A 17,603-nucleotide genomic window follows, 5' to 3' on the forward strand; every position below is an offset into this window, starting at 1 on the left:
CCGTATCTTAGATCCACCCAGTACCTGGCAAACAACTCGGATCTTGATGAAGAAATCAGCATTCCTGGACTCCGCTTCCCTGAAGGTCCCACTCCTCTGAGGGTTAAAAAAAGGTATCGCTTGGCCCAGCCCTGAGACTCCTCAGGCCTCTCCCAAAATTTTGAAAACAGAACTCTTCCATCCGTCTCCATCACCAGCACTCCATGGGGACTCTGCACCACTCCACTCAAGGTGGGTAGAAACCATTTACTGAGTCCTGAAATAATCTGGGGGCTTTATCTCCTGGCAAAGTTCACCCAATCCCCTGTGTGTCAGTTTTCTCATCTACAAAATGGGAATGATATTCAAAGACCTATCCCAAAGGGTCTGCTGTGAGAATCAAACAGACTAATACACGTAAACAATTTAGAATATGGCCGGCACACCAGAAGCGGCACATAAACATCTGTCAAAGCCACCCTGCAAAGGGGTAATTCTTTTGGAAGACTGTCTTTCTCACGGAGAGTTAAGAGGAAAAGCTGAGTTAAGCAGCAGAAAGGCTCTCCAAAGTGCCAGTCCATAAGATCCTAGAATCTTAGAATTTTCTTTCTCCCGATTTCTAATCAAAGACCTAGTTATAAGACTGTGCCAGAAAAAAACATGTCACTCCTTAAACCATCTAACTCAGAGGATCAATCAGGGATAAGTCTCCCACCCAGGTGTCACTTGCCGTAAGATCAAGAGGCCATCAGGAATGGACACACAATAGTTTACACATGTTTGTATGCTACCCAGGGACCCAGCATCACTCCAAGAGTTTCAAAAATCTCATAGACACCAAGGCCCTGGAAAGCTGTCTTCCTGTCCCAGGAACAATGGCCTCACGGACTGTATGAGAGTCCTGGTCCCGGGGGTACACCTATGAACAGTGCCGGGCCAGAGGCACTGAAGTCAGGAGTGGGGTCTCAGGAGGCTAAAGTCATGTGCCACGTCCACAGGGTCGAGAAGAAGAAGGGGAAAGGAGAGAGAAGCAGCAGGAAGGCTCTCCAAGGAGGGGAGTGCCTTGAGAAAGTAGGTAAGGAGACTCCATGCAAGGACAGGAGCACCCCGCAGTGCAAGCACAGCTGCCAGGAAGCCCTGAACACTGCCCCCCCACACCCGACCTCCCCAGGCCTCGCGGCCACGGCCCTAAGGAAGAGCAGGCCAGTGAGAGTCAGCGGGACTGGGGATGAGAGGTGATGCCCTTCCGCCAGCTCCTGCCTCCCACGTACCCAACCCAGGATAACATGCAGGGGCTCAGCCCAGGGTGAAGTCAAGCACACAGAGCATCCCTCAGCCCTACTTATGCTGGTTTGGGAGGTAACAGTGTGCCTCTGCTAAAGCTAGAAGCACAGGGTAGAGGGGAGAAAGAAAACATTCCAAAGGGAAGGGAACCTGCAGCCCATCCTGCCATTTAGGCCAAACAAATCTACACACATTCCATACAGGGAACCCCAAATCACCAGCCCAAGTCTGGGCAATCACAAAGCAACCTCAGTCCCCACCCAGTTCCAGATTCTTCCAAGCTCCACCCTCTGCCTCCTCCGCCCCACCTCCCAAAGCACCACCTAGACCTGGGCTTTCCTTCCTCTGATCCGCTGCTCCGTGAATGGGCTGAGCCTTTAGTCCTCCATAAAGGGCGTTGCTCGTGCATTTTCAAGTGCACAGTCAAGAGGGCCTAACATGTGAGAAGGACCACACAGATGGACTCCACAAGATGCTTTGTTAAATGAGAAGAAGGCTCTGCTTCTTGGAAACCAAAGCAATGCAAAACATTGCCTTGAAAACCCCAAGTCATGCCACACAGGTAACAATCTGCCACATAGTCAAAATTCCGAGACAGGAAGAGGAAACGGGGAATCCCATAAACCTCCCATAAATAATGTCATGTGCAAAACCAGTCAGACGTTATGGTGATTAGAGCGGCTTCCGTGGTTCCGCAGACACCATGGCCGGGCTCCACGTCACCACGGGGGACGGGACGCGGGAGGGTTCTCTTGAACAGACTGCCAGTGTCTTGGGTTACCGAGGGGACAGAACTCACGAGCGGGATCTGAGAGGTCTGAACAAAGCCCAGGGGATGCTGCTGCAGGAGAAGAATTTGTATCTAACCATGACCGTGGGTGATGACACTGAGAAGCCCTGGCACGATCAGAAAGGCTCTCACAGCCCTCTGCTAGCCAACTGGAGTCACGTGACCTTCAGGTTCACCTTGGTGGCCACTTTATCTGGGAAAACACTTAAGATCAGGGTTAAGGTGTGTAGAGCTGAGAGATGCAAACTCCCCTCCCAAACTTGAACAGCAGGGAAGGTGAAACAGACCCACGCATGAGCAGGAATCTGAGGTGCGCCAACAGAGTGAAAAGTGAAGTGAAAGAAAAGCGTATTTTCCCAGAGGGATGTAGGAACAACCCACTATAATCACTAAGTCATCACGATCAATCTGGAACGGTCACTTGAAATAAAATAGTCAGTTAGGGCCTCAGAGTTCTCACATCCAGGATGACTTGTGCAGGAAAGCATGACCTCTAACCTCTAATACTGGAAGGCTCCAGAGACGATTTCAAAAGCAAAGTGTGTTTTACTCAAAAGAAACTAAAGATTCCCCCGTCTTCTATCTACTGCTTGGTTTACAATGAACAAAAATATTTCACTTATTGCATTAAAGAAGGAATACAAGCACCAGCAGAGAAGAGACCACTTACTAGGCTGTATGATCTGAGGGGCCGCAAGAGGTGTCCAGTGCACCGAGGTGCACAGCTGGGGGGGGGGGGGGGGGGAGGGGGGGGGGGCGAGAGGCACTGTGAACCAGCCACGGCTCAGCTCGCCAAGCCGGGCACTGCTGGCCCAAAGGAGCACCCTTCTGGAACTTGTCCTGAAGGTACCTGAAAAAATAAGACCTACATCCGATACTCCTGATGGAAGGTGACATGGTGGAAAAGTTCCAGGCATTAGAGATATGAAGAGCTGGGTTCAAATCGTGACTTTGCCATTTACACGAAACATGCCACTGGTGAAGTATTTTGAACATTTGTTGACTCAGCTATAAAACAGGGTAATAAAACCTTCCAGGTATTTCATAAGGATTAAAGTAAGATTTATTAGCACGATATGTTATATTCACTAAGGGACAGTTCTTCTTTTAGAGACAGAGGTTCTGGAGCTTCAAAGAGTAGGAAGGATGGATTTCTACTAGCAACATGCTCTCTTGTGGAGGGAGGTTTTCTATTTATAAGTCAGCTGCTTCTTTATTTTGAAATTTTCTATTTCACTGCATTGGGGCCTACTTATGCAATTCACTTTTTTCTTTTCTGATGACTAATTAAACGTGAGGTTATGACCGTGACTAACATAAAGTGCAAACACAGTAGTTAACATTTCCTGTGTCGTGTTTCTATCTCATTCTCTTTCTCTCAGTCAACATTCAAAGAACAGATAGGACTTCTGCTTCTGGCTGAGACAGAGTAACAGGGACAGGATTCCCCTCCTGCCTGAAAAAACTAAAAATCCATACAAGACAATGGACATCACACAACAAAGCACTGTGGTCCCTGGGAAACAAATGATTGCCCAGATTACTGCCTTGAGAGAAATCCAGAGGAATCCCTGAGTTGAGGAGAAGGAATTGAGAGTTTGGGGAGGAACAGAATGTATAGAGCAGAGTACTAGAGAGGCAAGAGCCACACAGAAAACTCTGGAATCTGCTGAGGACCCTCCTCAAGTACTCGCTGAGTACACGTGTGTGAGGGAAGTACCCAAGGAAAAGTACCACAAGAAAGAATTACAGGGAACACTCCCCGAACCCCACACAGGGCTGGGAATCATGCTTTGCCAAAATGGTACACATAACTCACAGGGCACTGAGTAAAGTACTTATATGGGTTCTACTTGAGTAGTTGGGAACACCTACCCCTACACCAAACACTGCTCTCTGGCCCTACCTAACAAAGCTTAAAAGGTTCAATGTTCTCTAGCAACCTAATCCTACCCTAGAGCAATGCCTGAGAATAGGCAGAGAAATACAAACATACCCAGAACCCAACAAAAGAAAACTTACGATGCCTGGCATCCAATAAGAAATTACCAGGCAAGCAAAACGGGAGGAAGACGTGGCCTATATTGAGTGGAGGGACATCAATCAATCCAAAATGACCCATAAGTGACACACATGATAGGTTAGTAGACAAAGACACTAACAACATCTATTATAATTCCATTACATATGTTCAAGAAGGTAGAACAAAGACTAAGCTATATTAGGAGAGACACTAAAGATTATAAAAAGACCAAAATCTAGAGACGTCTAGAGACTAAAGACAATAATGTCTGAGGTGAAAATTATGTCTGCAGATATCAGGTAGAAACTATCTACAATGAAACAGAGAAAAAAAAAGACTCGAATAAAATGAACAGAGTATTCATGAGCTGTGGAACAACTTGGAACACCTGGATATACGTGCACCTGAAATCCCTACGGTGGGGGAAAGGAACGCATGTGAAATATACCTGCAGAAATAATGGTTCTAATCTTTCCAAAATTGATGAAATCTACAAAACTGAGAAGCTCTATGAAGCCCAAACACAAGCATCTAAGAAACCTATATGAAAGCATATTGTATGATAGATTTTTTTTAAACTTTAGAAGCAGATATCTTGCCAGATACACTGCAAGCCAGGAGATGGTGGAGAAGTACCTTTAACAAACTCCACAGGGGAGTGGAGGAGGAGGAACTATTAACCTACAATTCTATACCCAGCAAAAATATCTTCCAAAACTGAATGTGAATTTCTCACAACTGCATGTGATTCTACAACCCTAATAAGAAGATTCTTTTTTAATCAGGGTGAAATAAAGACCTTATCAGATATAAAAAGCCTAAAAGATTCATCCAACACCAGCAGAAATTGGAAATGTTAAAGTCCTACAAGCAAAATCAAAAGGAAAATGATACCAGAAAGCCACATAGATCTAAAGGAAGGAATGAAGAGCACCAGAAGTGACAGCTGTGTGGGTAAATTAAAAGAGCAGATGGGCTAGACACAGCTAGGTTTACATTTTTTACATTTATGTAACTCCACAGTTATTTTCTGTGGTTATTAAAGGTGCCGCATAATATTCAGTTCCTCCGTTTTGTACCTTTTTTACTTCCTGTAGGTAGAGAGTATGTTTCAGTCAAGAGAGCTCTGAATTCAATAGTGCATTTAACATTAAACTATCCTACTAATGCATTTTGTTACACAGATATGTAAAAACTATTTAGGCTTTTAAAATTCTAATTCTTAAGGATGGTCACGTTGAATAACTCCAATTTCTAACACTGCGTGTTGCCCAGTAAGAATCCTATGCATTTGGGCCTATCTTCTTTCCAAACTTGGAGATAGCAAACTACTGCATGTCAACATAGTACCTCGGAACAGAAATAATAAGGAAAACAGTAATATTTGACAATTCACCTGTAAAAGGGATGCCTATTAAAGGCCTGGGAGAATTCTCACCATCTCAACATGTATTCATATCCAAAACCTGAACCGCACCAAGTCCTCACCCCTAACACGCCACATTCAAAATCCAATCTCCTAGAGCAGGGCTGGCTGTCTGAACTCCATCAAATCTTACACTACCAAAGGCTTAAATAACTAAAATACAGCAGCTCTTTGTTTAACAAAAAGAAAACACTTACATCCCTACAGAGGCACAGTCCACACTATTTTTTTAATTTTTTTTACTAGGTCAGTAGACGCTACTGGAGTTTGTTTTTAAAAGTGTGTCAGGAATCTTACTATTAAATACTAGCGAAATAAGGGCCACCCCCCAACGGCTTATGTGTGACTTATGTGTGAATAGCCCAGATAGCATCTTCACAAACTACATCCCCACCCCACTCACACCTGCTCTGTGCAAGCAAATACCTGGTCACGACAAGCTTTGTGGAAGAATTCACACTCCACACCATTAGGGTCCTTCCCGTGACTCAGTAACTTCAGAAAAAGAGGGACGGGGCTTCCCTGGTGGCACAGTGCTTGAGGATCTGCCTACCAATGCAGGGGACACGGGTTCAAGCCCTGGTCTGGGAAGATCCCGCATGTCACGGAGCAACTAGGCCCATGAGCCACAATTACTGAGCCTGCGCGTCTGGAGCCTGTGCTCCACAACAAGAGAGGCCGCGATGGTGAGAGGCCCGCGCACCGCGATGAAGAGTGGCCCCCGCTTGCCGCAACTGGAGAAAGCCCTCACACAGAAACGAAGACCCAACACAGCCAAAAAAATTAATTAATTAATTAATTAATTAATTTTTTTAAAAAAAGAGGGACACAGGCCCACACTTTTCCATCTGCCCATGGATGGTGGTGAGGGCGACGCCATGGAGAAAAGATATAAATCACAATTTGCATAAATCAAAATCACATTTGAGAAGTCTTCAATGAATGTGCATGTCCCCATGTAGCAATTCATGTGTCATACACGCTGATGACAGCTAACAGTAATATGTCACACGGAGTCCTCCTTATATACCTGGGAGCTCCTCATGAATCAATTTGCCTAGGACACAAAACCTCCCATAAGGTGGTTACTACTGTCACAGACATTTTACAGATGAGGAAACCGAGGCCCAGTGATGTTACAGAACCTGCCCAAGAACACATAATAGACAGTTGAGCCAGAAGAGGCCACACGGTCTGGCTCCAGCCCATACTCAACCACAAGGTCCCCATGACACGTCCCTGAGAACTACCACCGTCTTTACGTTCCTCCCACCTATTCCCTCCACCCATCCAAAGATAAAATAAGTACATACAGCACTTAATTCTGCTAGATATCTGAGTGGCCAAGTCCAGTGACCCCTGAGGGACCATGCATTTTGGATCTCCCGTGTACTTACACCTAAAAGTATACCATTTCACCAACTTCTCTATACACCACCTTTCCATCAGCCAAACACATAATCCCCATCCTGATCATAACCATCATTCCCAAGTTTCTCACAGTCTATCCACACATGACTGACAAAATTGGTCCATTCTGGTTTCTACAAATCCTCAGATACTTCCTGCAGGAAACAAATTTTACAATAACCGAGTATCCTGGGATGAGCAATATAAGGGGTGAGGGTAAGGAGCTAGGCATGGCATGATTAAAGGCTGAAAATCTCTGTCATGTTTCCATTCTAAACAGTAAGAACTAATTAATGTATGATTTTTTAAATTATTTATTAAACTCACCTACCACAGGGATCAAAAGAAAAAGAAAACCAACACCTAGGAACTCCCACCAGCGCTGAGTCCTTCAGATCTTCAATGGCTGGGCTGCGCTGTCCATCAAACAGGCAAAGAGCTTCCAGAGGGGTTGGCTTTTCCTTTCACAAAGAGTGACTTTAGATGATGACCTTTCAATGACTAGGTAAAGAGATACCTTTTATTTTTGCCTCAATCAAGAAAAATAAATCTTATGGAACTCTGGATTCTACTGCTTCCTATGTGCCAAAGGGATCCCCAACTTAAGTAAAACCAGTGGCAGCAAGTACACAGGACCAAACATAGCTTAGGGGGTTTCCGGTAGAAAAATAACACAGCGTAAACACATGGGATGTTTTGACTAAAGACTTAAGAAATGTGTTACAAGCATCAATCAGAAAATGGAATTGCTTCAACTTGCAGGCTGGAAATTCAGGGCAAGGTCTAAACTGAGGCTGGCGTAGTCTACACATCAGATTTCAATTTTTCTTGAGGAAGTCAAACACATAAATTCCCTCTTTCTTTCCCCTCCCCCATCAAGACAAAGGCATATTAACTGGTGATCCTAAAAACATGCACCTAGAAAGGGCAATTAACTGTACAAAAATAGCTAGCAATTCGTATCATTCTAAAGAGAGAGGGGGAGAGAGAGAGAGAGAGAGAGAGAGAGAGAGAGAGGGAGGGAGGGAGGGAGGGAGGGAGGGAGAGAAAGAGGGAGAGAGGGAGGGAGGGAGGGAGGGAGCATTTTCCAAAACAAATACATAAATCATGACTGGAATTTTAGGACTCTGTTCTCACATAGAAAGTCTAAATGCCAAAAGAGAATGCAAGTGGTGCATCATAAAACATGCTCTCCTCATGCATATTTATGGGAATTTTAGACGCTAGGTAAAGAGTAAGATCTAGTCAACAATCAGTTCAATGCTGCTTCAGCGACATTTCAAAATCACCACTTTAGGTAGTTACTCTGGGCTTGGCTTGGAATCAGCAGAGACAGCACACTTGTCAGCTTCTTAGAAAAGGTACGTTACATGTAACATGAAGGAAGGTTGAGCACTGAAGTCTGACGGTAACTGACAAAGCTCCAGGAATTCAGATTCCAGTTCATACCCTTACAAGGCAGGGCTCATACCATAGAATGTATACTAAACATTTATGCTAAATACCAACAAGGAATCAAAATAAGCCAAAAATTATTAAAAGTTATTATTTTCTATTTGCTATGTACCCTGCAACACTTCAAGACATTTATGCCCTAACGACGCTACCCATCCGTAAACTACAAAGCCCCTTTCTGCAGCGCAGGCCACCCCAGACCAGCCCTAAATCTAGCCTAACCTGTCAAACCTTAATCTACACTATGTCCCTGATTAAGTAGACTGTGATCATAACTCCCCAAAATGCTGTCATGAATCCGTAATTCAGTAAAACAAGGTACTTGGCACACTAATAATTAAAGCAGATTAGCAATGCGTTGAGTTTTCCCTAAGTTCCCCTAAACAAAGTTTCTCTTTTTCACTGCCCTGGAGAATTAAAGTTAATTGACTGATTTGCACACAGCTGCCACACAGGACCACAGTCCCGTGCAGAGAGGAAGCCGGCAGCACTGCCATCTGAGAAAGGCACTAGGAGCCAGGGACAAACGGCTCCCCACACCCACCCCGAGAGAATGAAGCCTAATGGCCTTTGTCATCATACCCCCATGCTGACCGGCCTCACCAGAGGTGAGGGTGATGGACGGCTATGTAGCTGAAGGATGGGTACTGTCATTTCCAACCACAATCACAGACTTCTGTTCCTCAAAAACAGACGAAAGATGATGCATGACCCCCCACCCATGTTTGGAAACATGGAGAGTATTATTACACATTCCAGTATGTTTACTAATGTGGTTTTTCTTACACACCCTTTAACTCCCTCTCTTGTGACGTTGCACTTTTCAAATTGGGGCAGAGCAAATGTTTGTCACAGAGCATCTGAAACATTAAAGGCTTACACTGAGACACTCAGCCAAGTGTTTTTAAATAGAGTAACATACAAAGTCCAGTACACTCACTGGCAGAGATACTTCTTACGTAAGCGTGCTAATTGTACTAACAAATCCAATGACACCTTCTAAGACACAGTGCTGAGGATTAAGGGAAAAGAGGATGGAAGTTAATACAGACTCTATACCATGGGTATTCTAAACGAAGACACTGCGTGACAGAGGAAAATAAAGGCTTGGAGCTATGCATCTCAAATTTCAGATCTAAAGTACAGTTCTGTTAAGGATTTTAAGTATCCACACATGGCCACTCTTCTCCCTTCCTCTTAATTTGCCACCATATTCAGTTCTTCATTAGATATACACATCTAGATGGTTTCTGAAAAGTAACTGTAATTCTGTATATAGAAAGGGCAATCAACGAAGTCCAGACTAGGAGTTATTTTTTTCCCCTTTCCCAAACCTCTCCAACAAACAGATTCTAAGAAAAAGTAATTAATCTTGTCATCCAGGAAAACACTGAGTATGAGAGCAGAAAAGGAATGAAATGAAATATAAATTCTAAGGGGGGGTGGCAGTCCGCGCAGACAACACGAGGCGTGAAATAAGGCTGATAACTAACAAAGGGTTTTTAAAACACCCAATTAAAAGCGTTATTATATAATGTCACTGTCTGACCATGAAGCCACAACTCTTATCAAACTACCATAGCCAACTTCCTGATCAAGCTATCTGAAGCTTATTTAGGAAAGTCATTTAAAAAAATTAAAAACCTGCTGGTAAATTACTTTTAAGAACTGATTTCACACCTACTAACTTGGTTACCACCAAGTGGATTTTGCTTTCCTGACAAGGGGAAGAATTTTTCAGAAACACCACATTTAATTCTTCAAATTTTTAGAAACATCTCTTTAGAAATGACGAAATACCATCTAATATACTCAACAATACAACTGATGAAAATCAATTAAAATGAACAGCAAAGACAGGAATTACAAGTTGGCAACTCTTTGGCCAATTTTTATGGCAGGAAAGTGTTTTCTTTGGTCCACAGCATTTTTTTGCTTTATTCATCTCTAATAATAATTAGTGGACAATATTTAGAAACCAGGATATTTGATACAAAAATCCAGAATTCTGGCTCCTCTATGAAAAAATCAGGAGATTGGGTGAGTGGGCCCAAGTTTGTTCCCACGCGGCCAAAACTGGCACCTAGTTTGAAAGTCCCTGGTTTAAGGCACCAATATTTTCAGCCTTGGGTACTAACCTTTTCCTCGACGGCCCTTCTTCAAAATCTGAAGAACTAACATCGTTGCTAGTTGAGGACACTTGGGATGCATCGTCCTTCTCATTCTCTGACTGTTCTGATGCTGGTCCTAATCCCTTAGACTGGCCATTACCAAGGAGCCCTACAGGTGAAAAAAGGGGACAAACACTTAAATACATGACATCAGGAAGCAGCACTTTACCACAGTTAACCCTACACAGTGGCTGATGAGGGCAGACAAGAATCTGGATAGAAGAGAATTAGAAGGCACATATCCCTTGTGAATGGAGGGGGAAAAGTCCCACCTCATCCTACTTTAGACCTTACACAAGAGTGAAATGCCTACCAAAGAAATAACTCCAACAGTAAGAAAGTCAAGCAGAAATGTGTAATTGTAATAATACACTATAGCGTTCTTTCTGAAGTGCATCAACATCTTTCAGGGCTGGGGAGTGGAAAGGAAGAAACAAACTTCACGTATTACCGATTCAAACTAGTTACCCTTCATGGGCTAAATATTTACTCTAGAAACACTGAAATCCTTTCTGGAATTGCCTTCAGGAACCAGTACCTGCCACCCAAGAAAAAGCATCAATCATTACCTTGTGGCCATATATCAGTTCTTAACTAGAGGTCTGACTGTACAACTTGCTCTTCACAGCAATCCACTGTATCAGAGTCATTGTATTGGAATCGGATTGTCTCAGAGGATAAGGATTCTCCACGACTCCATACACGTCACCATGCGGAAGAGGGAGTCTGGTGGCCCCAGGATGAGCCACTAGTGACCCAGACTGGGAAAAGGGCTATGCCAAGTGACATGGAAGCTGCTGAACCACCAGCCAACGGGTCACAGCTGAATAAAAGCCTGGTCTTCTAGCATTCAGATGTCCTTGCATCTAGGGCTCTGGATACGATTTAGGTTCTACCAACAGGGGGCTTGTACCCACGCAAGTGTCCACAGCCCCCGGCCCCCAGTTCCCCTGTCTAGCCACCAGCCTCTGGGCATCAGCAGAAATGCTAGCAAGTGTCTGCATTTTCACAGCCACGGTGTTTGGCTTTTAAGTGAAGCCAAAAGGGCAGGGTGGCCCCTTGATTTTTGTTCTCCCAACCCTTCCAGCAAGTTTGTAAGCACTTACGTCCCTGTATTAAATCCCTTTTTGGTTGAAGCACTTAAAGAGCGGTTCCTATTAGTTGCAGTAAACACTATATAGAACACAATATTCTACATATTGGGTAAGATTTTCTGGAAGAACACAGTATACTGCAACAAAACCCTGGGACTTAGCCTGTTTACGCATGCATTTCCCCAGTTATCTATTTTTACATCATTTCAGGGTATGAGTAATAACATAACGTTGGAAATCTAATACAATGCAGTAAATAAAATCCCATGGCTGTCACTTAGACTTGTGGCTTTGGGAGTCATGACTACAATACGGAAATGAAAACACAAGACAACTTCCCAGAGAAACAGAAAATGTGGGGGAGTTTGCACTGTGAGGCAAACAGGAGACATAATTGCAGGGAAATCTATGAGTCTAAGGGTTGAAGTGTGGCCAACATTTCAAAGATGAGAGCAGTGCCATCCATTACGGTAACCACTAGTCACAGGGAGCTACTGAGTACCTGAAATATGGCTATGTGAGTAAGAAGATGAATTATTATTTTTATTCAACCTTATTTAAAACTCACTATAACTAACATTTCTTTAATAATTTGATATTAATTCTTGAAATATTCTGGATGTATTATTAGGTTACGTCAAATACATTTAAATTAGTCTTACCTGCTTCTTTAAAATTTTTTAATGCAGCTCTAGAAAACTAACACTACATATGTGGTTGAAATAACATCTCTATCGACCAGCACTAAATTAGAGCACTGCAGTAATGTCATGGGCGGTGGGGGGGGGGGGGGGGGGGGAATGACCACCCAGCAGCCCACCCGAATAGTAGGAATATACAGACCATACTTATAAACGCAGATTAGGGAACTAGCCCAGGGACATAATATAAGTCACGTGTAAAAAAGAGGAGCTAATGGATGAATTACCACACTTGAAAAGGATGGTAAATTCAAAATAAAAATTCTGGTTATGGAACCATATATAAAATTAATTTTTTAAGGGAGATTATCTCTAAAATAAAAGTGTACTCTTGGCTGAATTCAAATTTTTCAATAGTATGTAAGGACTTAAAGGAGAATAAAGCAAGAAAGGAGGAAGGAAATATAACTTCATTTTTTACCACCCACCATATGCCAGGGCACTGGGGATACCGGCATAATCCAACAAAGCCTAAATTTTAGTAGTGAGAAGAGATACTCCTGTGTGTATCAGTTAGCAATATGTACAAAGAAGAAACCTTGCACTTGCAGGGCAAGCAATAGGGGAGGGCAGTGAATATGAATCACTGGAACCAGCAAGCAAATCTGCAAAAGCAAAACGAGGAGAGCAAAGCTGGTATGTGCAATACACCTAAAAAACAAACACCAAAACAGTGGTGGTGCTGGTGACAGTGAAGGAGGAAGAGGAGGAAGAAGAGGTGGTTGTTTGAAGCTGTGTTTGGAACAAGGAGGAAACAGAAGGACCACCAGGCACTGCTCGGTGAATCTGAGGAAGAAGCACTTGCTGTCCCCTTTGGTACATACATAACAAGATCTCAAGTATCTCCTGAGGGAGCAAGCAGCTAATGAGTGAATGAGTGAGTAAGTGAAGGAATGAGTTAGCAGAGAAAAGTTAAGCTATTCAATGACAGCTATACCCTTGTCCTTCTGACAAAAAGAACCTCTGCAGACTGTAAAGAGTAGTGACCCTCAAACTTACGCCCTGGGCATAACCCCAGTGTGTCCTCTTCTAACAAATTTCCAGATGATGCTGGTTCTGCTTTGCTGGTCTAGAGACCACATCTTGAGATCCACTATTGCAGGGGGAAGCAAGATTCAAGCCAGTAAGAGATCTAGTTGCCCTAAGACACTATGGGGAAGCAAGATTCAAGCCAGGAGGAGATCTAGTTGCCCTAAGACACTATAAAGCTCTGGGCAAGTGTGCACTAGATCTCAGGAAACCAATTATGTTTGTACAATCTATCATAATACAACTCACGGTAAGGCACCCAAATCCAAAGTTCACTCACAGTAAGGCGCCCAAAACCAAAGTTCTGCTGGGGCATTCTTCCACCTTGGATCATTCTTCCACCTTGGATCATTAATTTTGTGAAAGGAAAGAAGGCTGCTTACAAAATTTAGCACAAAGCTATCAGAGCCTGCTAATGACAAATACAGTTAAAAAGTAACGCATGATGGAAAAGAAGTGTTCATATCTAAGAGGCATCAGTCTAGAAACAAGGATATAATGTTTCTTTTCTCCAAAAAAAAAAAGAAAATCAACTGCCCAGGCACAAATTCAGGGAAACTGGGTTATCAAGTTTTACATGAAAAGGGGGAATTTTAATTGACTGTATGTGAGCTCAATGTCAGGCAAAAGGATTAGAATGCTCTGAAACACTAAGGCGTGACTGAGCCCCATTAAAAGTAATCTAAGTGCTGAGTCCATAGTCCCAAGCCCTCATCAGACTAATATCCTCAAAGAACACCAAAGATTCCTCCATTCCAAGGACTAACAATGTCTGTTACCTGAACTAGGAGACAGATGGGTTGCCATTCACTTTCCAGATCAGGAAAAAGGAGCCCACACAAAGGGGCTGCTTGCCTGTTCTGTGAACTAGGAGACCTCAGCTGTTTCCAGCCTTTACGGGGGGGCAAGAATGACTTGTTCTGCGTATAACTGACTGTTTCAATTTGAGTACCCCCGTCCTGACATCAGCACAGAGAAAATGTACATTTATTTTTAGTTAGACAGTCTCCATGGTTGGATAAACCTGGGCTTTTTTCTTTTCCGAACACCGCCCACCCCCTTATTCACATCTCCAGTGGACAGGCTACCTTATTTCATTTTGAACGTTTTCATCCAACTCGTACCACCTGCCCAGTCCAGAAAAGCCAGGTCAGCAAGATGGAACACGACGCCACGGGGCAAAAGAGCCGTTATCAGACCATCAGACAAGCCAGTGAGTACTGCCTTTCCTTTCCCCTATGGAACAAAGCCCTGCCACCGATCTTTTACATTATTTTTAGTCAATGAGAAATAATCAAACGGCATCCTCTCCTCCAAACACACCAACTGGCTTTATCTTCCCACCCTCGCCCAACCCCACCATCAACACAAACCTTTGTCAGGGGGAGGAGGTTAAACAGAGGAGACGTGATGGCCCAAAGACCGCCTCCCCACACGAGCGTTCGTTCTCCTCTATTAATATTCAGTAGGTTGAACTTAAATTAAACCGCATCTATTGTCTTTCACAAGAGCAATAAATATGAGCTGAAAATTCCAAATCACTGCAGTAAAGGCAGCACTCAGCGAGTCACCGTCAGCTGATGGGGTGGCGTGCCACAGGCCACCACAAGGGCAGTGCCCATGCTCACGAGCTGAGAACCCCAAGGAAACAAAATTCAGGAGCTCTGGACCCTCATCTCCCAAATGAGCAAGCAACGAAAAGGCTTTCAAGGCAACACACCCAAACCGGTTCTTCCTAAGCCTGGAACGGCAGCAGCAAATAGGAAGGAGCAGTCCTGTTCTGGGGGCTGGAGATGTGCATGAACGTCTCCCCCTGGCCTTAACGTAACGGGGGCTGGGAAATTTAAAACACAAATGAGGCCAAAGATTCCGTCAGCTAAGTGATGATGAGAGCTACAGATTTCAGAACAGAAATGTGCACAGAGAAGGAAATTCTTTCCTAACATCTGAAAAGAGGGACTAGAATGGGCAGTGCTTACAATTTTCTGTTTTAGACACAAAGAAGTTTCGCCAGTCCTCCCATCAGCTACACGTATGGGATGGAATACAAAACTGAAGGAAAATCTAATGCCCTTATCTCACAAAAGAAGGGTTAAAGAGAAAGGAAAACAAGGAGACCTCTGAAGCTGTTCTCGAGCTTCCAAAACATCTGGAGCACACCAAACGTATTAGCATATTAGGGAGAGTCAGTGTATTTGGCTTTGTTGTAGAAGAGATGCACAAAAGGTAATTCTGTATTATAGAGCCAATGCCCGTCTGTCACCCTGTCACTGCGAGACAAGGTATCACATTACATATTAAACAGTCAAGCATCCAAAGAGAGCTTTCATTTGCGGCAGCAGCAGCGTGTGTGTGTGTGTGTGTGTGTGTGTGTGCGCGTGCGTGCGTGCATGTGTGTGTTGGAGGATGGCAGTGGCTGGCTGCTGCACTTTGAGTTGAGAGAAAAATTATAAACGCAGCCCCTTGGTGGAGGTAGGACCCTCTCTGAGGTATTCAGAATGTCAAGTTTGCTGCCACTACTAGTGGGAAATAAAGCCTATTTTCACTCAAATTTTGAAAGAAAAATTGGATTGTTTGCTTTTTGCATGTGGATGCCAGGGAAACTCTGGCTCGGGCCAGCTTCACAGGGTCAACATGAATATGTAGTTTAAACCCAATTGTACACACTCGGGTCAGCAGCTGAGCTTCTGGATCGATCCCAGGGTCCAGGGAAGGGGGTGAGCAGTGCAGAAGGGTCCGCAGAGCTAAGCCCAGGCCGGTCCACTGACACCCTCTTCATCTCAAAACGCTGAGGTGCCTGAGAACAAATAACGGTCGTGAGGCATGATGTCACTGCCACACTCATGGTCAACGAAGCACAAATGAGCGTGGTTTAATACCTCAGCTTATGGAAAATAATTATCCCTTTCCCTAAGGAGAATGGCCCCTGACAGACTAGGGCTCCCCTTTGTCTGCTCTCAAATCAGCTGTGCAGATTTCTCACTCCAGCCAAGAAAACGGGGTCCAAACATAGCCCCAACAAACCCTCAAAGGAGCCCTCAAGACACAAGGGCAACACAGGTTTTTGTTAGTTTAACACCCAGAAAGTAGATAGTAGACAGACAGACAGACAGACAGACAGACAATCCCCTAGAAGCCCTTCACCACCACCAGACTTTTTCCCCACAAAACCTTCTTGGGTAATCTAAACCTTCTTTTGCACGCTCGATTTTTTGAGAACAGATGTTAGAAAAAAAATCTGACGCAGTGATAATAACATGGAAAAGTTGGGCCACTGGGCAGGCAAGGAAAATGTCTGACCTCATCCTTTCCTCCTATTTCAGAATCACGCAAATGACTAAATTCAAGAGACGCGAGCAGGAAAAGAGACAAACAGAACCCTAGCTCAGGAAGCGTTTCCTCACCTCGAGGCACAAAGGAACAAGCCAGCAGACAGGTCACAAGTACACACAGGGAGAGGGACCAGATCGCTGCTCTTACTAAACCCCAAATGGGTCAGCACCAACACGACACAAAAGACCTCTCCTCCCCACGTCCTGACCAGGAGTTACACAGGGAGAGAAAACACTCCTCATGGAGAGGCTCCAACAACGACAAGCAAAGAGCCACAGCGGAACTTCGCTGGATACAAAATCCCTCCGTGGGAAGGATCCATAATCTCTAGGAAAGATTTCTGGATGGGCCCAGAAGCTACTGAAACCCTGCTGATGACAGCAGTGAGCAAATGTGCTGCGCACTTTAGCACAACTCCCTCCTCTCCTTCTCTGGGGCAAAGGCACTTCCTCCCTATACTCTCCCGCATCCTCCCATTCTTTATCCTTAACATGATTTTTATTACGATCAGAACAGATACAGTATCTTGAGCAGTAATGATTACTGAAATATAAGCACCCACCATGCTCTACAATGAGAAGCTCTACCTGCATCCAATTATCCTAAGCCTTCTATCCCACGTCATACCTCCTCTAGGTCCGTGCCCCATCCCAATACCTTATATGCTGGCAAACCAGTCAACCTAATTATGACTGTCCATCAAAAGCACGAATCTTGGAATCCCCTAAAACATGAAACTCAAGTCTCTATCAGCTAAGTGAAAGTATTTGCTGGACAGGTGGCCCAGTTCCGAGCCCCCCAGAGGTCGAAAACTGCTTTCCACGTACAGAAGTGATTAAAAGTCGATGTTGTGCTTAGGCTGGTGTGGAAATGAGCTGCAGAACAATGGACCACTTCCTGCGGAGCCC

The 17,603-nt window shown here is 44.2% G+C and overlaps 1 protein-coding gene across 12 annotated transcripts in view; it reads right to left on the reverse strand.

The window, feature by feature from the left end:
* JARID2 (jumonji and AT-rich interaction domain containing 2) overlaps positions 1-17,603 on the reverse strand; it is a 246,768-nt gene that overhangs the window by 86,261 nt on the left and 142,904 nt on the right. For 7 of the 12 annotated variants that reach the window (XR_009009570.1, XM_057555273.1, XM_057555278.1 and 4 more), the window contains one exon: positions 10,506-10,647. The exons of 4 other annotated variants lie outside the window; for them this stretch is intronic. Coding sequence is in view for 6 of the 8 variants with exons in the window: in XM_057555273.1 (XP_057411256.1) it covers positions 10,506-10,647 (142 nt within the window). In the remaining 2 variants the exon portion in view is untranslated. Of the gene's footprint in view, positions 1-10,505; positions 10,648-16,029; positions 16,170-17,603 lie in introns of those variants that run through there. One more of the 12 variants, XM_057555274.1, reaches the window with a different exon arrangement.

This window comes from Balaenoptera acutorostrata, chromosome 10 (genome assembly GCF_949987535.1).
Source record: "Balaenoptera acutorostrata chromosome 10, mBalAcu1.1, whole genome shotgun sequence".
NCBI lineage: Eukaryota > Metazoa > Chordata > Mammalia > Artiodactyla > Balaenopteridae > Balaenoptera > Balaenoptera acutorostrata.